This window comes from Papaver somniferum, chromosome 8 (genome assembly GCF_003573695.1).
Source record: "Papaver somniferum cultivar HN1 chromosome 8, ASM357369v1, whole genome shotgun sequence".
NCBI classification, from domain to species: domain Eukaryota; kingdom Viridiplantae; phylum Streptophyta; class Magnoliopsida; order Ranunculales; family Papaveraceae; genus Papaver; species Papaver somniferum.
In genome coordinates, this window is record NC_039365.1 from 152,488,794 (window position 1) to 152,512,303 (window position 23,510).

A 23,510-nucleotide genomic window follows, 5' to 3' on the forward strand; every position below is an offset into this window, starting at 1 on the left:
CTTCTGAGATGCAAATATCAACCATACAAGTTCTCCACCTAACGCGTGGCAACTTCTGGCCCAATGCCAAATTCCACGGTTCATGCCGAAACCCTAATTTGGCCGCGCCTAAAACATGCCAAAGCCATGCCAGCCATGCCTCCATGTCGCGGGTTGCCAAACGGAAGGTTGCAACAATCAACGGCTACCCTTCCTCCTGAGATACAAATCTCAGCCGTCCAAGTCCGCCACCGAACTAAAATACTGGTGGCGACTTTTTTGGCCACAACGCCAAATTCTTTGGCTTGTGCCACCAAAACCTAACTTTGGCCATGCTGCCATCCCTCCTGAATTCTTCCTGAGTTTCACTGTAGGGCTGTTTTCACCCCCTAAACGAGCTCAAAAGATAAATATTCCTACGTAGGGAGGTAGATAATTCTTTTCTGATAAAGATGGAGGGGCGAACCATCAAAATCCGAGTCCGTACGGGAATTCTACAGGGATTCTAGTAAAGGGCGCTATTAGGGTTTCGGCGTGTCAAACCCTAATTTAGACAAAGAAGCACGCTGCCAGCGGATCCCTTGCAAGCCGCAAGCTTCCAGCGGCTCCCTTGCAAGCCAAAGCTATGCCGGCCATGCAACCATGCTGCTGGATGCCAAAAGGAAGGTTGCAACAATCAACGGCTATCCTTCCTCCCGAGATGCATATTTAAGCCGTACAAACTTTCCACCAAACGACTTGTGGCAATCTCTTGGCTACGGTGCCAACTCTTGGCCACGGTGCCAAAACCCTAATTTGGTAACGACACCAAACCCTAATTATCCACGCCAAGAGCATGCGCAAGCCATGCCATCATCGTGGCCACGCCACTGGCTACCAACGAAGGTAACCACAATCAACGGCTAACCTTCCTCTCAAGATGCAAAATCTCGGCAGTCAAAGGTCACCAACGAACTGGCAAGCCTCTCAATCTTAACTAGCCAAACAATAGAAAACTACTGCACGTTTTCCACGAAAACAATCGAGACATCAAAACATGTCACAAACTGGGGGATGCTCATCAGGGTATTGGTCTGGCGGTTTACAGCGTGCGGCGTACACTACACCCGTTACAAGAAAGTGTCATAAGAGTGAGGTGGTTAGTAAATACAAGGAGTAATGGTGAAACGTTTCCTTCATTATGGAAACATCAATTCCAGACGTTACCCATTACCTCTTTCTTCCATTTACTAAAACGTTTCCACTTCTTACGAGACCAGGGTACGTTTCGTTGCGACTTGTATAAATAGGTGTCACCTATTTCCACCAAAGAACAAGTTTTGGTCAGGAGAATACAACACTCAGAAATCACTTGTTAGCTTCCCAAAATGCTAGCTTTTCACTTTCTGATACAAGTCGTCAAACAACTACTCTTCCAGAATCAACTATTCTGGTCTCAACACTCTCTTCGCTTTCCTCCCTAAGACCAACCCTTTTCCTTCACTTTGTGACCGAAGCAAGTCTGGAATGGCCATTTCTTGGTTTAGTCCGGATTTGTACAGATTGATCTCTCGAATCAAAGTACTCCCTTGCAGTACATTATTTAGGGTTTAGACTCGTTTCTCACCCACACACACACGAAATTACCGAAATCAGCAGAAACCGTTTTCACCCTCAAACATCGATCACAACCTACACTGGGGAGCATGGTATAAACGATCACAAACTATATTGTGAGTCATGGTATAACCGGTCCCAAGTGCAAAACCGAGTTTCCAATATTCACATATTTCTCTATGTTGTATGTGATTTTGGAATTAGGGTTTGCTAAGATAGGAAACTTGTAGATGTCGACATTATTTGAACATGTACATAACTCGTATCATTAATTATTCATAGATATTCCTTTATGCTCAAGGTGATTCCAAACCGAAATTTTGAAAAGCATTTAATTATGATTTTCAAATATATATGTTTTAATTATCATCAATTAAAGCATATCATATGGAAAAGGTTTATTAGTTCATATGTTAAATTAATAATAGAAATTTTCTAAGAGATATTTCAGAAATATTATTTGGCATTTAATTGGAAATGGGAAAACCGAAATTAGGTACTTTATTGCATACCTTGAGAATATTTTCGGTTTTGGAATTTCCTTGTTGTCCAAATAACCTTGGTATATAAATACTTGAATCTACATTTCTGGAAAACTATCCTGAGATCCAGGAAAACTTCATTCGTGTTTTTTTATGGTGGAGCCGTCTATCCAAAGAGGAAAGTACCCTAATTAGGTGAAATCTCTTATGACTGCTCGTTTAAAGACTTTTGTGGGGTCAAGAATCTCTACGAGTACCGTTGGTTGGAAACTAGATAATTGCATTGTTATTTTAGTTTTCGATTATTAATTTGATTGCCTAACGGTTGTTGAAACTTTGATTGCACCTAGTTTGATTATTCTCGAGAGCCTTCTGTTTTGACATAAGGGTCACTTAAACTAGATCAAAGTATCAACGAGATCTTTAGAACTATTGTTATATCTAAAGACAATTTATGATAATCCATTGTTAACAGACTCCGTTCTATGTGTGATTGATCACAAGAGGATTCAAGTTTGTGTTTCACAGCTTATTAAGAAGGCAATTCAAGATTGGAAGACGAATACGATTTTCTTATTGGTTTTTGTATCTGATGATTTGTGCACACATCTTGATCGGATGTATTCCAACTAGATCTTGTTTATTTTTGATAGACTTGTGATTATCTAGTTGTGAAAGATCGACATCACTTTATAGTTACTCTTTGAGTTCTATATTGATTGGTTGCAAATCTAGAAATTAATTATTTCATGATTAAATTTTGGATTGATCTAACCAGGAAAAGGAGTTTATTAGATTAAACAGACGAGCCTTTGTCAACAACTCAAACATATCTTTGATTAAAGATTGAATATAGTGGTTACCAAACAGTTTGATTCCTTTACTGTTTGGAATACGATCAAAAAAAAGTAAAGAAACTTGAGATAGTGATTTCTGTCTTGAGACTCACGTACGTGACCAAAAGGTCGAAGACGCAGGGATACTGAGGGAACTAAGTAACTAGTGGTAATTTACTTGGTCTCAATTATACGAAGTTGGATTTTTTTATTTGTATAATGGCTTAATTATGAGAGTATTTAAAACTGGACTAGGTCCCGGGGTTTTTCTGCATTTGCGGTTTCCTCTTTAAAAAAATCTTGTGTGTGTCATTTACTTTACTTCCGCATTATAATTGTTATTATAATTAAGTAAATAATACTATTGTGTGTTAATCCTAATCACTTGACTTTGATCCTATAGTCAATCGGTTTTATTACCGTAACTATTGTCAAGTGAATATTAAGTTGTCGTATTGCCTCGACTATTGTCCATAGACGATCACACTTGGTATCAGACTTATAGGTTGATATTAAAAGATTGTGGTGTATTTGGGTACCCTCGTCTTTTTAGGACAGTTTAACCAAACTTAGAGTTGGGTGAATACGCAACCAAATAACCCCAAAATATAATGCCGTCCATTAATAAAATAATTAACAGAACTTGTGTACCACAATTTCTTTTACTTGAACAGTTTAGCTGTTTAACTCCCTTCATAAGCTCATTTTCGAAGTTATCCTGCCTATGCATGATTTTCTTGGAATTATTAGGCATAATTCCTTAATTGGTTGAACAAAAATTAAATATGGGAAAAATACCAAGGGTTGGCGACAGTTTGAAACTTAGAAGCAATAGCCATAAAACAGTTCCTAGTACTTAAGTTTTGTCTTTTAAGAAGGTATTTGAGTTTATTCGAGGAGCAAACGTGGTTTTCTTTGGAAAAGACTGTTTTCCCTAGATTTTAGTCACCGTTCTTCTTTAAAAACTCCTTTGATTTCTCAGTTTTAGAGACGAGTTTGAACTAAGGTTTTTGAGTTTCGGTGTCAAACGAGATTACATCAAAAACACAATTTAGTTTGATGTTCTTGATTGATTTAAGTGTTGCATCATCAAAAAAAGATATTGTTGTATCCTGGGAAACGCACGTCACTTACCCATCATTGCGGGGGAGAAATCGCTTTAAGCCCCATATTGGGATTGTTTTTTTTATATCGAAAGCACTTTTTAACAAACTTGTAACAAATTTTACCAAAAATTTTGTTAAGTAAAGTTTTTTCAGAGTGCTTTTGGAGATAAGTACTTTCATTTTAGCCTTACTTTTAGAAGCTACTCCGCAATAACTTTTAAAAGATGAATAGGAAGAAATTATGGACCCACACAATTTGATTTAACTGATTATGTATTCTAACCTTGTTACTTTATTACTAAACAAACTTTATCCAAACATAATACGCTTATCATTATATTTCTAACTTCTATTTTGTTCATCTATTTATTTTTATTTTTTTTGAAATACTGAATAATAGTTACAATAATAATTTTATTTTGAAGCAAATCATAATCATAATTTTTTCATTAAATGATAAAAAAATTATAAAAAATAATTAATTATGTAGCTCAGTTGGTCATCCCCGTTCCTAAAAGGTTTGATGCACTCCATGAGGTCTCACGTCGGTCCTCAATGGCGCAATACTGAAGAATTTGACATGGAAGTTAGAGTGAGCTTGCGCTTCTTGTGATGTAATCAGTCCCCCTATCCGCTTCCGCTCCTTTGACTGGTTCCTCGGGAAGCTTGCTGGTAGACTAGCACGACAACCTGTTCAACCAATATGGTATTCTATTGAAGCTCATCTTGTTGCTAGGCTTCTAACTAGTTTCTTGAAAAAATACTATTTATCCTTTAATAAACTCTTTAAAAAAATATAAATAAATAAATATTGCTTATACTTTATTAAAGATATTGTAATTTAAAACATAATGTATTATAATTACAGTGTATCTAAAACATGTATAATTTTCGTCATTAACTACATCACCAGTACTTTAAAATATAAACTGAATTTGCAGTTTGTTAATTTCTCAACACTTTTTAAATTATAATTTACTAAACATGATGCAGTTTTTTTCACAGCATAACACAACATAAAAGCGCCTTACTAAAACTCACAACAATACCGAACTATCCTTTAAGGACATTGAGAAGATCTCTAACCTCAATCCACTATTTGCTATTTCTATTCCTTATTCTCTCTGTCCTTATCTTTATGTTTTATATTACCGTGAATGAATGTTAATATTTCATTAAGGATTTGTATTATTTTGTTTATCAAGGTGCTAAGTCATAATATACCGTGACTAAAAATGGTACTAGTAACTGCAAGTAGAGATGTTAATCTTTCTAATGGTTTTGAATTTGATGAAGTACCTGTATAATGTCTGTCTTAAGTTAACAAAGAAACAAGGAAATCTCACTAAATGGAAATGGTTTTGTCAAGAATGAGAAAGGTATTTTCTTGTGAAAAAGTTATGTAAAACTTTTAGAATTGTTTCTTATGAATCTAACAAATTTGGGATCGTTAAGGTGAATTACTCAAAGGTTCAATTTTGAACACCAGTTAGATATTTGGGAATATCTCCTAACTGGAAAGTATTTTCGATTAATCCTTTTAATAGTGTCTTAAGTACATCCCAGTGATACTCCACATAAAATTTCATAATTTTTGGGTGAGTGGAAGTATTTTTAGAAATTTTTGAAAACTGAGTCATGTTTTTGCGAAATTTGAAAGAGCTGGAAAATTATCCTAGTTCAAAGTGATTTTCCAATCCCCCTATTGATCTTTTGATTTTATGCGTTAGAGCACTGATCGGTCGAACTCGTAAGCGTTGCTATCTCAAGCTTGTTTGTCAAGTGTAGTTGTCAAAACTATAAGTCTTGATTTCTAGTCTACTTATAGCTATGTCTGGGATTAGGATAGAATGTGTAGTTGAGCTTTATACTTCACATCATTCATCGATTAAAGACAAATAACTACTAAGGGGAGTTTGTGGAACTTCATCAACAAAAGGTATGTGGAGACTTGAAATCATCTATCACTCAAAATTCTATTCTGTTCTATCTCCTATTGAGACAAAAGTCGTACAACTATATAGACTTTACATTATACACATTTGATAATTCGAGCCGAGTTTAACTCGCTTATATATTTCTCGAAATATGTGTTGGTAATATTTTTACTTTAATCACGTTCATCATTATTCTTGACGAAAGTCAAAAGATGATCATGTGAAAAATCACTTGGTAACATCTTACATGATTTGTGTGAGACAGTCATTTGATGTTGGCTCGGAATGTTTCTTATTGATCATTTGATCGCTTGAAAAATGCTTATAAGATAATAGTTTGTGTGAGACATCTATTGTCGTCTTCTAAGAATGTTTCAATAATTAAAATGAGATTTAAGAGATAAAACCCATGTCTGGATACATTACGGTTTGTGTACTTAGTATACGAATTGTTTTGTCGTAATTCAGGACCGGAAATTTGCATACCCGTTCGCAAACTTATTCAACTGTTTAAGTCAGGGTATTTAAGTTTGCATACCCGTTCACAAACTGATTTAACCATTGAAGTTGGAAAACCAAGTTTGCGTACCCGTTCGCAAATGGTTTCAACTGAATTCGATCCGGAGCTAAAGTTTGCGTACCCGTTTGCAAACTGTCGGCTTGTGACCAATGTCCGGAACTTAAGTTTGCGTACCCGTCTCCAAAATTAAGAGGTTCAAGTTCTTAAATCGGTTATATATGATTTCATATTTATGAACAAATACATTTATAAATTAAGGAATGTAATCTTTGCAAACCATGGATAAAATGTTCATGAACTGATTCTTTTAAATCAATCCGATTTTGCTTCAATTGTGTCTTGTATACTTCTATGAGAATATAAAAAATTGAACAACTCTATGAGTATTAGATTAATTTGATTATCAACTGATCTAGAAGTGTTAAGATGAACAAGGTTAAGAGAAAAGTGTTCATATGGCTAACTTCGGTTAATTGTTATTGAGCCAACTCAATACACATGTTTAGGTACGGTTTCCCATACATAAATAAAAGTATATTTCATTTGTGTGTAACAAGCTAAAGACCATCTAACGGTGAATATTGAATGCTTTGTTACCAAGGTAACATTGATTGCAAACCCAGATTTGAAGACTATATAAGGGAGAATTCTAGCAACTGGGAAACCTAATTGCCACATCTCTTGTGTGATACTAGTTGCGACTAGAGTCGATTCTCCTTTAACTTAGGTTTTTCCTAAAACCATTATAGGTTAACGACTTAAGCACTTCATTGGGATTATGAAGCAAGACCCAACTATTTTCTCTGTAGTTGCGTGTTCTGATCTTACTTTATTTTATCGTATTGAGTACTATCTCCTTTAATATTTGCTCGACGGACAATTAGTGCCTAAAAAGGATTCCTTTAAATATCTTGGTTCGATGATCCAAAGCGATAGCGGGATTGAAGAGGACATCCGACATCGGACCCAAGCAGGATGAGCAAAATGGAGATTAGCTAAAGGTATCTTGTGCGACCTGAAAGTCCCCCTAAAGTTGAAAGGCAAGTTCTAAAAAATGACGATTCGACCCGTGATGCTCTATAGCGCTTAGTACTGGGCGACGAAGGATCGGGATATCAGACAACTGAGCACTACTGAGATGGGTTTGTGGACACACGAGGAACGATCGCATCAGGAATGAATACGTTTGCAAGAAGCTGAAGGTAACACCAATCAAGGAGATATTCATCCAGCATCAGTTGCGCTGGTTTGGGTACTTACTTCGAAGACCTCCGGATGCGCCGGTTCGCGTAGGATGCATCTTGCGCGGTGAGGGTAGGATGAAACGTAGAGTCCGACAGAACTTACGTGGGATGAGCCGATGAAGCATGACTTGGAGAAGCGGAATTTAACGGAGGAAGATGCGTTGGATAGACAGAAGTAGAGAGCAGCGATTCACGTGAAAGAGGTAGGATTTCTGTTCCAGGATTGAGTTGGACCGTATATGTATGTTCGCACACAGCGTGTCCATTTGGAATGATTTGTATCAGGAGTTTGTATTTATCTCGTCACTACTGACATGAGTTGCTAGTCATTTCTGAGACGGTTGTTGTTCAATAGAAAATACGTGTTGGCGTATGAGTGGTGTTTGGTTTTCGGCTGCTTGTTGGCTTCCCGCCGCGAGCGACGAACGATAAGCCCGATTACCTCTTCATGCCCGTATCGTGCCCCAATTTGGTTCCTATGTTTCCTATTTATTGATAAGGTATCAATGGTGTCCACCGTTTGCTTAATCTTACATATCGTTGGTAAGATAGATCTTCCGCGCACAGCGTACCCGCTTGAAACAACTTGTCCCTGGTGTTCGTGCTCGCCTGGTCTTAAAAGGCTTGGCTGGCTTGTTCTATTGGAGACGGTCGCTCCTTGATGGAAAATACGTGTTGGCTTATGAGTGGTGTTTGGTATTCGGTGCTGGTTGGCCCTCCGTTTCGCGTGGAGATAACAAGCCCGACTACCTCTTCAGCATATTCCATGAGCCTTCTTAGGAAAAGACTCGTTTGGCTCCTGTTCCTATCTATCGAAAAGATATCGATTATTGACCCTTGACATGGTGAACATGTCAAACTATCCTAGCATATTATGAAGGGAGGGACTCTCTCCCATAGCTATGCAGGCAGCATGATCGTGAAAGGGGGGACTCCTCCCTGTAGCCTGGGCAGGGATATAATGGGTATGCTATTCTAACGGTCGCGAATGCGTAAACCCTACTAGAATAGTGTGCACACTCCCTGTTCTACCCACAACACGGAATGTTTCAAGGATTGTATACTGTCTTCGTACAGGTTTCCCAGGATGGCGAGCTGGTGTAGAAACTTAGCCATACTTTTATGAGATAAGATCTTTACGAGATAGTATCTCTGCCCTACCCTGACTTGATCAGTACTAAAGGGATTTGGTTATTGGTTAGGTAAGATATAAAAAGTAATCACAAAGATCTTCATCTCATTATTTGTGATACCATAATAACTTGTTCTACTACCATATAGCGAAGTTATTGTGAGGTGATTGATATTTCGAGGATGTTCTTCGGGAATATAAGATCGTATTATCAATTGGTTCCTGCTCACCTTGATTTATCAAAAGATGGAACACAAACTTTGTAGGTATTTCTGTGGGAGACAGATTTATCTATTCTAATAGACTTTTCTGTGTGAGACAAATTTGTTTATCAACTCTTCGACTTTGGGTCGTAACAACTCTTAGTTGTGGGTGATATCAGCTGAGAGAATCAAGTGCGTAGAGTTCTGCTAGGATTCATAGACGTAAAGAACGCAACTGTGACCATTCTTGAGTCACACATGTTATCAATAATGTCTATATGTGTGCTGAGAGAGTTATTCAAATGTTGATTATCTTCATATAAATAATTCTGATGCATCTGAAATTATTCGACAGGGTAAGTACGTGTGCCGGGTACGTGTACTCTACCTCTTTGTGAATATCTTTTTCATAATACGTGTACCGGGTATGTATACCCTTAAGACAAAAACACATGCTGGAACTCGCAGATTTTTATGGTATGCGTACCTTTCCGATTTTGAAAACAACAGATCTTTTCCGGTTTACATACTAGGTATGAATACCTTCCTGGTTCACGAGTTCACATAATTTTTATGGTATGGATACCGGGTATGCATACCAAAAAGTCGTTGTCGAACAATAGCTTCGCAGATACGTGTACATGGTACATGTAATGCAGCTCTGGACTTATAACAGTTCTCCCAGTATGTGAACTGGTATGCATACTGTCATGTATCCAGATTTACAGTAGTTCTATATCTTTCTAATAATCAATATGAAACATTCCTGAATAACATCAATGACACATATCACTGTTCTAGGATATCTTCAAATGATTAAATCTTGAATCACATTTATGTCATGAGCCATAAATTGTTCTTAACCAAATTCATCAAGTATGAACAAATGTTCTTAAGCTTAGCATATTCGAGAACGATATTCCAGATAAACTTGAATCGAAATTTCTATTATGCATGGATTGTCTAATTTAGTCATGCGACAATGTATCATAGATAGAAAGGTTAAAACTTGAGAAATAGGTGGTTCAAAGAGACAACAAACGTTTGTAAAGTCCAAAGTAAAACTTCTTCTACTCATTCTTGTGATAAACCCAAACAATGTTTCCTGTAAAAGGGATAAAGGGTAAGCAATGCTTTTTAATGATTCATATACTTAGAAATAAGTGAAGTAAGACAGGTTACTCTTAATGGAGATCACCTATATGAGTGAGAAACGTGACCATTTATTTAGAATACTTAGGCTATATTCTCTAGTAGCACTCATGAATACCGGGAGTAGTTCGGGGCCAAAATGGACACAACGGTAAGAACTGAAGGAACCCAAAAAAAAACAGTGTGAATTTTGTTATCTCAAGTTACATTATAAAGTTGAATAGTTCAAGACTAATAGTTATTAGGAGACTAGTAAATTCAAAAAAAATCACTAAGCCAAAACCCACCTAGCCCGCGTTGTAACTTTCATCAAGTAATCCAAATGTTTGTTTTTCCATATCATTTTTTTTCTTCCAAATAGATACTTTCTACTCGTGTGGGGATTGTTGGAATTATCAGGCATACTTTCTTAATCGGTTGAATATAAATCAAGTATGGGAACAATACCAAGGGTTGGTGATAGTTTGAAACTTGGTTTTCAAGTAGTAACCATAAAACCGTTCCTAAAACCTAAGTTGTATCGTTTAGGAAAGCATGTGAGTCTATTCAAGGATCAAACGTGGTGTCTCTTGGGAAAAAACTCTTTTCCTTAATTTTCGGTCACCGTTCTTTTTTAAATTCTCCTTTGATTTCCCAGTTTTGGTGACAAGTTTGACCTTCGATTTTTGAGTTTCGAGTGTCAAAAGAGATGACATAAAAAGCACAATTTAGTTTGATGCTCTTGATTGATTGAAATGCTGCATCATCAAGAAGGAGATTGTTCTATCATGGGAAACGAATGCCACTTACCCATACTGCATCATTGTGGGGGGCGTGATGATTTTAAGGACATAGAGAAGTTTTATGGCCTCAATTCACTGTTTGTTACTTCCGTTCCTTATTCTCTCTGTAGTCCTTATCTTTCTTTTTTACTTTACCGTGAATGAATATTTATATTTTATTAATGATTTTGTAACCCTTGGTGAGATTGAGCCGTTAATATTGACAATTTGCAAGTGTGGTATATAATTGGGGTTAAAGAGTATCAACATCAACACACCATTCAGTCCCAAACTAAGTGTTTGTATCAATGTCTCAATGGGACTTGGTGGAAATTAAGGTTTCATAACACTTGAATATTTGTGTGTTTCTTTCGGCAGCTTTGACGTATTAGTGTTACTTAGTATATCTTCCAACAGATTTTTCTTGTACAAGTGGAATGATTGTGAGGTAATAGTCTAATAGATATTTACAGTTACAGATAAAACTTCACGTACCCATATTCATGTATTGTTCATTTCTTTTCTCCTAAGCTACACATCAATAGCTTAGGACTGTGTAGACCGTTTCGCTTTAGAAGTCACATACGAGTGCAATTTATTCATTGGTTTCAAGATGTTGGCGTGTTTACAAATAAATCCGATAAAGGGATACATTACATTCTTTAGTGTTTTTCAAATTCTACCCTTTCTGTTTTCTTACATTCCTAAACAGCTACCAGCCATCTTAAACGAATTACGTGGACTATCCACAAAAAAAATGGTTTGGAGATTGGGATATATCTATATAAGAGCAAGTCTTATGGTGTGAATCCAAGATATTCCAAATATGAAAAAACCGTGGAATGTCAAGTTTAATGGCTTCCAAATAAGGTTATTCCATAGTTTTTCCAAGGCATCTTTCAAGATATCATGGAAGGGAGCTTGGAATCCAAGACAAAAGCGGCAATCAAAACAATGCCAAATGCTAATCCAAATAGCGCTCAACTGTACGAAAACGCTAAAAAGAACTGCGCTAAGCGCTAAAAAGAATGGCGTTGTGAGAAAAGTCAGGAGAAACTAGAAATAGGTGGGCTGTTTTAAAGTAAAATATAATAAATACAACACACATGTCAAAATTAAAGTGGTTAAGTTGTGTTTTCTTATATCTTAAAAATACAAAACAAAATTGGAATGCTTACGCGTTGCCACGTTATAGTTAGTGGGTCCTCTAAAGTTATTTAAAAATATAAAATTATAGTAACGCTAATTCCTTTAGCGCTGGACGCTATATTCTTTGGCGTGTTGAATCTTCCACTATTAAACTCAACTGTTCCAAATATTGAGGTGGTGCGGAAGACGTAAGATGGAATTCCTCCACCATAAGACTTGCTCTGAGACCACTCTTTATTACCACGGCTAACACTTTGTTTTTTTTTTTTTTTGAAAGAAATAATAGCATTATGCCATTATCCTTCATTTGTATAGAGTTGTGCAACTTATAATCCTCTTTTTTATCGCCTGTCTCTGTCACAGTATTGCTTGGTCCAACACGTTAGATTTACATATATTCTTTTCCGATTCCTAAAAATTGCTCTTTTGACTATATAAATTGGTGTTGATTCCGAAGTCATATTTTAACTTCTTCCTACAAAAGTTGCGTTTTTAATCTCTTTTTATCATGTTAGTGACAGTGTTGACATGTCGTCTATCTTATTTTTGTCCGAAAAATGGGTCATTTGTCCAAATATTTTTAAAATTTGGTTAAAATAGACGAGTAAAAATTAGTATGGGTGAAATGGACACCAAAAAAATATGAAAGATGAAATCCTGGCTTAAACTTAAAAAATAATAAGGATGAAACTGGATGCATCCTGATGTAAATTAAAAATAACAAAAAATATTCAAAAATGGGTAGGATGAAACTGTTTACATTCTGACTATTTTTACATTTTTGTCCATTTAAACAGTATCAAAATCTAGATGTCTTTTTTACCCAAAAATTGTTGATATTGTTCTTTTTAACCAAATTTGTGATTTTTGTCCGACCTCCGACCTAATTCTTGTGCAATCCAAGTCATTATTTTGGCGGGCAAAACAGAGACCCAAAAAGCCAAGAACTACTAAATTCATGCGGTTCTTGGTTTTTCTCAACCCTTACGTATCCACTTCTTTCTACTTAAGCGACTCATGTCTTTGGCAAGTAATTCATTACTACCCAGCTACTACAGACAGATATGGAACATGGCCATCTCCTTTTCATTTCTAGATCATTAGTGGGTTCAAGGTCATATTCGAAAATAAGTAAAAATCAAATACTTCTTCACTAAAAACAAAAGCGCCGTGGAAAGCGAAATGGCGGAGAAAATGGAAATGACAAAAATGAAATAAAACTGAATGCTAGTTGTCATCATGCAGTATGCCACGCAAACCTAATTATCAGCAACCATCCAAAACCTTCATTTGGCAACTACTGAACCATTGAATGACTCTAGCTAGCTATGCAAACTTAATTATGTTGCGTGATGGATATCCCAAAGATGATTTACTATCTTTCTCGCTCCAACTCCCTCTACATAGCTAGTATGTACATCGAGAAACCAAAGAGATCTTAGAGACTGCGAGATGGACGTTGAACGTGGAATCCCATGTATTGATTTCAGTAGAGATCCAACAGATTTAGTAGAAGGAAGTGATGGATGGAAGAATTTATGTGACCAAGTTAGAGAAGCTTGTGAAAATTATGGATGTTTTCAAGTAGTGTATGATCAAGTTCCAGTGAAACTACATGAAGAACTTCTTGTGGGATTGAAAGAATTGTTTGATCTTCCAGATGAGACTAAAGAGAAAAATGTTAGTTCTAAGCCTTACCATGGTTACATAGGAAAGGCTAAAGAGGTTCCTTTGTATGAAAGTCTAGGTGTCCATAATGCACCCAACCTTGATCAGGTTGAAGCCTTCACCAACCTTATGTGGCCTAACGGAAACCCTGCTTTCTGGTAACTTTCAATTCTCGGTCTCCTCAGTTTTATAACTGTTTGTTTGTTTTTAGCAGAAACTAATGTAGATATGATCTTTCTGTGGAATGTGTAGAAATTCATTTAGGTCTAGTCTAGTTTTTTTGGGGTTGTTTCCATTTCAGAATGGTAGATTGGTTCCAACTGATGCGCTATTATTCACTTTGATGATTTGATCTTATGTACAGCCAAACTCTGAACTCCATGGCCAAAAGAATACAGGAACTTGAAGGAATTGTCCGTAAAATGATTCTTCAAAACTTAGGAGTTAAAAATTATTACGATTCGCATATTGAGAACAGCGATAGTGTTTTTCGTGTCATGAAGTACAAAGCTCCCCGCAGTGATGATTCAGCGGTTGGTCTCCTGGCTCATGTGGATAAAAACATCCTAACTATCTTATATCAAGATATACAAGGACTGGAACTCCTCTCTAAAGAAGGACAATGGTTTCGAGTGTTACCAAAAGCTGGCACACTTACAGTTTTTGCAGGTGAAGCTCTTATGGTAAGATTCCTGCTTCTAATGTGGATGATTGTCACACCAACTTCAACTTATGTACGAGATTCAGTTTAATTATATTATCTTCGCATTGGTTACTCGCATTACAAGTGCATGTCTATATAGAAATATCCTTAGTTATCACTATATGGTTTGGTGATTGTCAGCATAACCTTCAACGAACTCCTAAGTGCAAATTTAGTGTATCTGTTGACTATTGTAAGTTTCATGTAACTGCAGGCCTGGAGCAATGGAAGAATACATGCAGCAAAACACAGAGTCATAATGCAAGGAAGGAAAGATAGATACTCATATGCATTCTTTTCAACGCCAAAAGGGGGAGCAGTTGTCGAGATCCCCAAAGAACTAGTAGACAATGAACATCCTTTACTATTTCGACCCTTTAATTACTTGGATTTCCTTCGCTATTTTCAAGCCAATCTTCACCTTGATAATCCTCTTGAAATCTATGCAGGCGCAGTTTGATTATTGTAAGACCAATTATGTGTTTAACATTCTCTTGTTTGTTCCATTAGTTACGAGTATATCGTGTGCGGATTTAAGAAATGTGTGGGCATTAGCCATCACTATAGTTCTCTTCTCGATCCATATATCTATATGCTGTTGTTTTTAAACAGCCCACTAGCCCAGTAGTGGATTGTTCAAGTACTTTAATGTCATTTGAAATTTGGTTATCCACTTATGTGCATAGAGATATTAACCATGTTGAAGATTCCGAGCATGGAATTAACCTTAATGGTGAGGAAGAGTGGTTAAATACGCATGTGTATTCAGGAAGGACGAAACTATGTGGCTTTGCACTTATTGAATAAGTTATTTTCGTATTAAAAAAACAAAACAAAACTGGAGTAAGAAATTGGGCCTCAATTGATCAAAACATGAACGAATGAGTTGTAAAATGTGAGGGCTTTAAGTATTTACTAGCAGTCAAATCCCAAACATGTATGCAAACACTCAGCAAATGCTGCTGAACCAACAGGACATGAATACTTAGATTTAATGAACTGAAACTCACGTTTGATTTAGGGGTTTTATGATACAAAAATGATAGAGTGACCGAAGAAAATGTACCGAAAGCGCACCGCGTGAGAGGGTGGTGGTACCCACACCTGCCCCACACCCCCTCCAGATGCTAAGCACGCTCATCTGTGGCCGTTCATTCCACTCGCTGTACATTCCACGATTGCTTTCTTCGGTACGTCTATCATTACTCTTTATGATATGAGAGTCCAGGCGAGGTGTGTTGAAATAGTAGGAAAAGAAAGGAAGAGAGAGAATACAAGGGCATGGATGATCGACATACAAGTATACAACCAGTCTAAGAAAAATGAAATAGATGATCTATAGTTAAAAGTTTGAAATATACTTTTATCCTAAAGGCGGCCCGGTTTGGTTAGTCCCAATCTCACCATTTGGAGTGATAATTCCTTTGGGAATTGCAGGTCCTTGTGATTTCATGTATATGGCGAAATTTGGCGGAGAGAAAGGTAAAAACTTCTCGTAATAAAGAGGAAACTGAAAAGGAGGGGAGATCCACTCACACGGTATTTGTCACGCTACCTCACATTTTGAACATCATTTTTCTGAATAAAACATAAACGATAAAGAGTTTGAAGCTAATATTTTGGGATATATTTCTCTTATAAATCTCTACATACCTACCAAAAATGAGCATATTTTGAGACATATAGCACCAATATTTACTACTTTGAAAATCAACAATTGAAAATCATAATTTTTCCTCGTCGAAATTATGGTCGGTAGGTAGTAAAGATTGGTATTTTGGAATGCATTCATTTTTGGTAGGTATATGGAGTTCTCTAAGAGAAACATATTCCCAAAATATTAGCTTCAGATCCCCAACCATTTAGGTTATATTCGAAAAATGACGTCTAAAATGTGAGATAGTGAGAAAATAAAAGTATGGATGGATCCTTAAAATATGCATTATAAGATGAACATATTCCCCAATTAATTAGGATTTAAAAAGACATGGTTCCGAAGATGGATTTGAATTGGAAAATATCGAAACTTTGTCTCAGCGCTTACCTTGGTGCAGTGGAGGTGAATTCAACTATCGAAAAATGTGATGAAAAGAAAAACTGCACAAAGATCACATGAAGTATAAAGCACTTCAATAAATTCTTTGAGCAACACGAACTTATTTATTTTCCATCAAAAGGTGTTAATATACTTGGTCCAATGGACAATCCAATCATGTGATGTGCAGATTGGAAATATTTCTCATTTCACCCTCCTTCGAAACCCATTTTCCATTCATCTCTTAACTTGCAAAAGCCAGACCCATCTCTGACCATATACGCCTTTTCCTAGATATTTCAGATCCCTCTCGGGGACCTATCCTTTTAGGTTTATAATAATGTGGTTCATGGTGAATGACTTTTTTCAAGTACTACAACAATGGTGGCTTTCCTTTTGTTTTGCAAGTGCACCTAGTACAATGCTTTGGTTGAAACTAAAAGCTCACGAACAAAATCTCAAGATATGGAACAAGGAAATCTTTGGTGATATCAATACCAAACTGTATTCAATCATATCATAAATACAATCAATAGACAATTTTTTTGAGGACGATATTCTCATTGAAGATAAAGCTAAAGGAAAGTTGATGTACAAAGATGATTTGAGAAGATAACCTAAATGGAGAAAAAAACTTGGAAGATAAATTCAAAAACAAAGTGGATTCAAAATGGGGACAAAAACACATCTTTCTTCATCACAGTGCGACCGTTAAAGGGAGACAAAATAGAATAAAACAAGTTTACATCGATGAAGAGCTAGTTTCTGGCAGAACTAGACTTAAAGAATATATTGTTGGTTACTATCACTCTCTCTTCACTAGAGATGAGATTATAAGGCCTAAACTTGAAGGCATGAAGTTTGATAAGATAAGCACTCTAGAATCTGACATCCTAGAAGCCAATTTTTATGAGGAGAAAGTAATTAAGTCATATAATAGTTAATGCAATGATAAAGCGCCTGGTCCCGATGAATCCATATCATTTTCTTTATCAAATTTTATTAAATCTGATATAATAAGTATTCTTGTTGCATTTTCCCCTACAGGTTATATACTAATGCCAAGCTATAAAGGATTGTCGGCCTATATGTCTTTTGACAAGTGTTTATAAAATCACTGCCAAATTTCTTCCTACCGAAGTTAAGTTAGTTATGAATAATCTCATCTCACCTGTTCAATGTGGTTATATTAAAGGTAGACATATTTTTGATGGCACTCTGATTGCAATGAACTTGTACATTCAAGAATAGATTTTGGAAGGATGGCGTCATACGCATAATTGACCTTGAGAATTTTTTTGACAGACTAAATTGGATGTACTTGGAGCTTGTACTTCGAAAAAAGGGTTTTGGTATCAAATGGTGTAAGTGGTTACACTTCCGTTACTCAAGTTCAACTCTTTCTGTTCTTATAAATGGCTCATCTTTTTTATATTTTAATAGGTGTAGAGGTGTAAGACAATGATGTCCAGTCTCCCCACTATTTCTCAATATTGCAATGGAGGGTTTTCAAGACATATATATGGACAGCGCTGCAAATATGAACCTATTTAGTAGTTTTTCTGTAACTTTTACAAGCCTTGTCAAAAATCACTTACAATATGCAGATGACATCATCTTCTTTATTGATCACAATAAAGAAGATTTCCATCTGCACTCCAATGTTTTGAGTATACAAGATTTCCATCTACACTCTAATGTTTTGAGTATAAGGCAGGCTTAAAGGTAATCACCTTTAAGAAAAGGTTAATAGTTATTAAAAATGTACCAGAAGTTTAAATAGTTACCTGGGCTTCTGAATTTGGATATGATACTAATAACCTTGCGGTGCAAAGTCAACATCCAAACAAATATGGAATCCGATTATGGAAAAATTTGATGGAAGACTGTCAGCCTGCATACACAAATCTCTATCAAAATCTGGTAAACTAGCTTTTCTGAAATACATCCTTACTTCATTACCCATGTACTACTTCTTATTTTTTAAAGCACCAGCCTCCATAATAAAAATTATAGAAAAAAATATGAGAAATTTCCTTTGGGAATATACTATTGATTCTAAAACTTCTCATCTAGTTAACTGGAATTTAATTTTTGCTGACAAGGAGAAAGCTGGACTTGGTGTTTGCAATCTGAAAAAGATGAATATTTTTACACTAGCTAAATGGTGTTGGATATTTGGTATGGATAATACCAAGTTATGGGACATAATTATTTTGACAAGCATGGTGATGATTTCACTTGTTGGTACCTGGTAAGGTGAATCATTTTCATGTAGTTTCATGCTGGAAGAGTATTGCAGATTCAACTTATCTGGTGAGTGAAAATCCAACTCTTTTTATTCACTCTGGTAGAAAGGTAATTTTTTGAAATGATATTTGGACAGGAAATGCTTATTTAGCTTCCACATTCCCTAATCTTCACAAACTATCAAGTGATAAAAACTCTAAGGTTGAAGATATGGCTATTGTGGATGGTAATTGGAAGTTTGACTTTAAAAGAAATCTTATGGTTTCAGAGATAAATATGTATGTTGAGCTTCTGTTTCTCATTAGCGACTCCCCTCCAGCACTTGAAACCTACCAGATACAAGAAGATGTCCCTGCATAATACTAGTTTTTCACTGTAAAATCATTATATCCAAAGATGGTATCGAACACTGGTATGAATGATTTCCGTCATGCTTTTATATAAAAGCTGGTTATCCCTCCGAAAATCAATTTCTTGATGTGATGTCTAACACATGGTAAGTTTAACACTATTAATATTATGTAGCAGTAAGGTATTATGATTTACAATTCTTGTGCTCTCTAATTTAATGGTATTGACACCAAGATCATATTTGCTTACACTCAAAATTGCTCATAAAGTGTGGCCACTGGTTCAACGTTGGTCTTGGGTTGTGTCAAAATGAGAATTTAGGCTCATGGTTGGCATCATAAACACTTACCTTGGTGCATTGGAGGTGAATTCAACTATCGAAAAATGTGATGGAAAGATAAACTGCACAAAGATCACATGAAGTATAAAGAACTTCAATAAATTTTTTGAGCTACATGAACTTATTGATTTTCCGTTAAAAGGTGTTAGTATACTTGGTCCAATGGACATTCCAATCATGTGATGTGCATATTGGATAGATTTCTCATTTCACCCTCCTTTGAAACCCATTTTCCATTCATCTCTAAACTTGCATAAGCCAGACCCATCTCTGCCCATATACGCCTTTTCCTAGACATTTCAGATCCCTCTTGGGGACCTATCCTTTTAGGTTTATAATAATGTGGTTTAAGGTGAATGACTTTTTTTCAAGTACTATAACAGTGGTGGCTTTCTTTTTGTTTTGCAGGTGCACCTAGTACAATGTTTTGGTTGAAACTAAAATCTCTCAAAGAAAATCTCAAGATATGGAACAAGGAAATCTTTGGTCATATCAATATCAAACTGAATTTAATCATACCATAAATACAATCAATAGACAAATTTTTTGAGGACGATATTCTTGTTGAAGATAAAGCTAAATGAAAGTTGATATACAAAGATGATTTGAGAAGATAACCTAAATGGAGAAAAAAACTTAGAAGATAAAGTCAAAAACAAAGTGGCTTCAAAATGGGGACAAAAACACATCTTTCTTCATCACAGTGCAACCGCTAAAGAGAGACAAAATAGAATAAAACAAGTTTACATCGATGAAGAGCTAGTTTCTGGCAGAACTAGACTTCAAGAATATATTGTTGGTTACTATCTTTACTAGAGATGAGATTATAAGGCCTCAAATTGAAGGCACTATGTTTAATAAGATAAGCACTCTTGAATCTGACATCCTAGAAGCCAATTTTTATAAAGAGGAAGTAATTAAGCCATATAATAGTTAATGCAATGACAAAGCGCCTGGTCCCGATGAATCCATATCATTTTCTTTATCAAATTTTTTTAACTCTGATATAATAAGTATTGTTGCTGCATTTTTCTCTACATGTTATATACTAATGCCAAGTTATAAAGGATTGTAGGCCTATATGTCTTTTGACAAGTGTTTATAAAATCACTGCCAAAGTTCTTGCTACCAAACTTAAGTTGGTTATGGATAATCTCATCTCACCTGTTCAATGGGGTTATATTCAAGGTAGACATATTTTTTATGACACTCTGATCGCCAATGAACTTGTAGATTTAAGAACCGATTTTCGAAGGATGCCATCATATGCATAATTGACCTTGAGAATTCTTTTGACAGACGAAATTGGATGTACTTGGAGCTTGTACTTAGAAAAAAGGGTTTTGGTAGCAAATGGTTTAAGTGGTTACACTTCTGTTACTCAAGTTCAACTCTTTCTTTTCTTACAAATGGCTCATCTTTTTGATATTTTAGTAGATGTAGAGGTGTAAGACAATGATGTCCAGCCTCCCTACTATTTCTCAATATTGCAATGGAGGGTTTTCAATACATATATATGGATAGTGCTGCAAATATGAACCTATTTAATGGTTTTATGTAACTTTTACAAGCCTTGTCAAAAATCACTTACACTATGCAGATGGCATCATCTTCTTTATTGATCACAATAAAGAAGATTTCCATCTGCACTCCAATGTTTCGAGTATACAAGATTTCCATCTGCACTCTAATGTATTGAGTATACAACAGGCTTAAAGGTAATCACTTTTAAGAAAAGGTTAATAGTTATTACTAATGTACCAGAAGTTCAAATAGTTACTTGGGCTTCTGAATTTGGATATGCTACTAATAATCTTTCGGTGCAAACTCAACATCCAAACAAATATGGAATCCGATTATGGAAAAATTTGATGGAAGACTGTCAGCCTGCATACACAAATCTCTATCAAAATCTGGTAAACTAGCTCTTCTGTAATACATCCTTACTTCATTACCCATGTACTACGTCTTATTTTTTTAAAGCACCAGCCTCCATAATAAAAATTATAGAAAAAAATATGAGAAATTTCCTTTGGGAATATACTATTGATTCTAAAACTTCTCATCTAGTTAACTGGAATTTAATTTTGCTGACAAGGAGAAAGCTGGACTTGGTGTTTGCAATATGAAAAGATGAATATGATTACACCAACTAAATGGTATTGGATATTTGGTATGGATAATACCAAGTTATGGAACATAATTATTTTGACAAGCATGGTAATGATTTCACTTGGTGGTACCTCGTAAGGTGAATCATTTTCATGTAGTTTCATGCTGGAAGACTATTGCAGATTCAGCTTATCTGGTGAGTGAAAATCCAACTCTTTTTATTCACTCTGGTAGAAAGATAGTTTTTTGAAATGATATTTGGACAGGAAATGCTTCTTTAGCTTCCACATTCCCTAATCTTCACAAACTATCAAGTGATAAAAACTCTAAGGTTGCAGACATGGCTATTGTGGATGGTAATTGGATGTTTGACTTTAAAAGAAATCTTATGGTTTCAGAGATAAATATGTATGTTGAGATTCTGTTTCTCATTAGCGACTCCCCTCCAGCACTTGAAACCTACCACATACAAGAAGATGTCCCTGCATAATACTAGTTTTTCACTGTAAAATCATTATATCCAAAGATGGTATCGAACAATGGTATGAATGATTTCCGTCATGCTTTTATATAAAAGCTGGTTATCCCTCCGAAAATCAATTTCTTGATGTGATGTCTAACACATGGTAAGTTTAACAGTATTAATATTATGTAGCAGTAAGGTATTATGATTTACAATTCTTGTGCTCTCTAAGGTAATGGTATTGACACCCAAGATTATATTTTCTTACACTCAAAATTGCTCATAAAGTGTGGCGACTGGTTCAACACTGGTCTTGGGTTGTGTCAAAATGAGAATTTAGGCTCATGGTTGGCATCATAAGCACTTATCCAGTTCAGGAAACTACATACGGAATCTTATCCTTGTTGTAGTTACATTTACACTTTGAAAGGAAATGAATTGTCGTATATTTGAGAAGAAACACAACTTCAAAACAAAATGGATTTAGGTGTCGAGGTGAAATTTTTGGCCTTATTTTGGGCTAGTGTTGTTGGTAGAAGAGTGCAATTGAACTTTACAAGTTAAGTTCTCAATGACCGTGATACTATTATTTTTTTAGCAATTTTTTTTAATTATTTTAACTCTCTCTAACTCAAGTAGTGCTCTTGTAACATGCTTTATATCTTCTCTTCGTCAGAGGGAAAAAAAGGGAAAAAAAAGAACATAACTGTTACAACACTGCTCGGTCGAACTCGCAAGCGTTGCTATCTCAAGCTTGTTTGTCAAGTTTAGTTGATCAAAACTATAGTCTTGATTCATAGTCTACTTATAGGAGTTTCGAACTAGGATTGATTTTGTAGTTGAGCTTTAGAATTCACGGCGCTTACAACTGAAGAAAAAGATCTACTGAAGAACTCGGAGGAACTTCATCAACAAAAGGTATGTGGAGACTAAAACTTATCTATCACTCAGAGGTCTATTCTATTCTATTCTATATCCTATTGAGACAAAAGTCGTATAGCGATATATACTTTCATATCATACATCGAGTTGAGTATAACTCGCTAATCTATTTCTCGAAATATGTGTTGGTAGATTTTTGCTTTAGCTACATTCATAATTATTCTTGAAGAGTTTAGTTGGAAACAATCTATTTTTTGGAAACTAAATAATAAGTCAAAAGATGACCATGTGGAAAGTGCCATAAAACATCTTACGTGATTTGTATGGGATAATCATTTGATGTTGACTTGGAAAGTTTCATATTGATCATTAGATCACTTGAAAATTGCTTATAAGCTAATGGTTTGTGTGAGATAGCCATTGTCATCTTCCAAGAATGTTTCAATGATTGAAATGGGAGTATAGAACTAAAACTCATGTATGGAAAACATCACAGTATGCGTACTTAGTGTACAAGCTATGTTGGTATGATTCAGGTCCGGAAACAAAGTTTGCATTCCAGTATGCGAATGGTTTTAACTATTAAAGTCCGGGAACCAAGTCTGCATA

The 23,510-nt window shown here is 35.7% G+C and overlaps 1 protein-coding gene across 1 annotated transcript; it reads left to right on the forward strand.

Moving 5' to 3' along the window:
• Window positions 1-13,434: 13,434 nt before the first annotated feature.
• LOC113301268 (probable 2-oxoglutarate-dependent dioxygenase AOP1) lies at window positions 13,435-15,137 on the forward strand. The gene is made up of 3 exons (XM_026550028.1): window positions 13,435-13,923; window positions 14,130-14,448; window positions 14,683-15,137. The coding sequence occupies exons 1-3, from the start codon at window positions 13,550-13,552 to the stop codon at window positions 14,926-14,928; spliced, it is 939 nt and encodes a 312-aa protein (XP_026405813.1). The 5' UTR covers window positions 13,435-13,549; the 3' UTR covers window positions 14,929-15,137.
• Window positions 15,138-23,510: the final 8,373 nt, after the last annotated feature.

Bases quoted from the DNA above. Each gene is read 5' to 3' on its own strand.
- LOC113301268 (XM_026550028.1), top strand. From the start codon at position 13,550: ATGGACGTTGAACGTGGAATCCCATGTATTGATTTCAGTAGAGATCCA. The intron at 13,924-14,129 runs GTAACTTTCAAT...TCTTATGTACAG, and splicing joins AACGGAAACCCTGCTTTCTG to CCAAACTCTGAACTCCATGG. The intron at 14,449-14,682 runs GTAAGATTCCTG...ATGTAACTGCAG, and splicing joins TTGCAGGTGAAGCTCTTATG to GCCTGGAGCAATGGAAGAAT.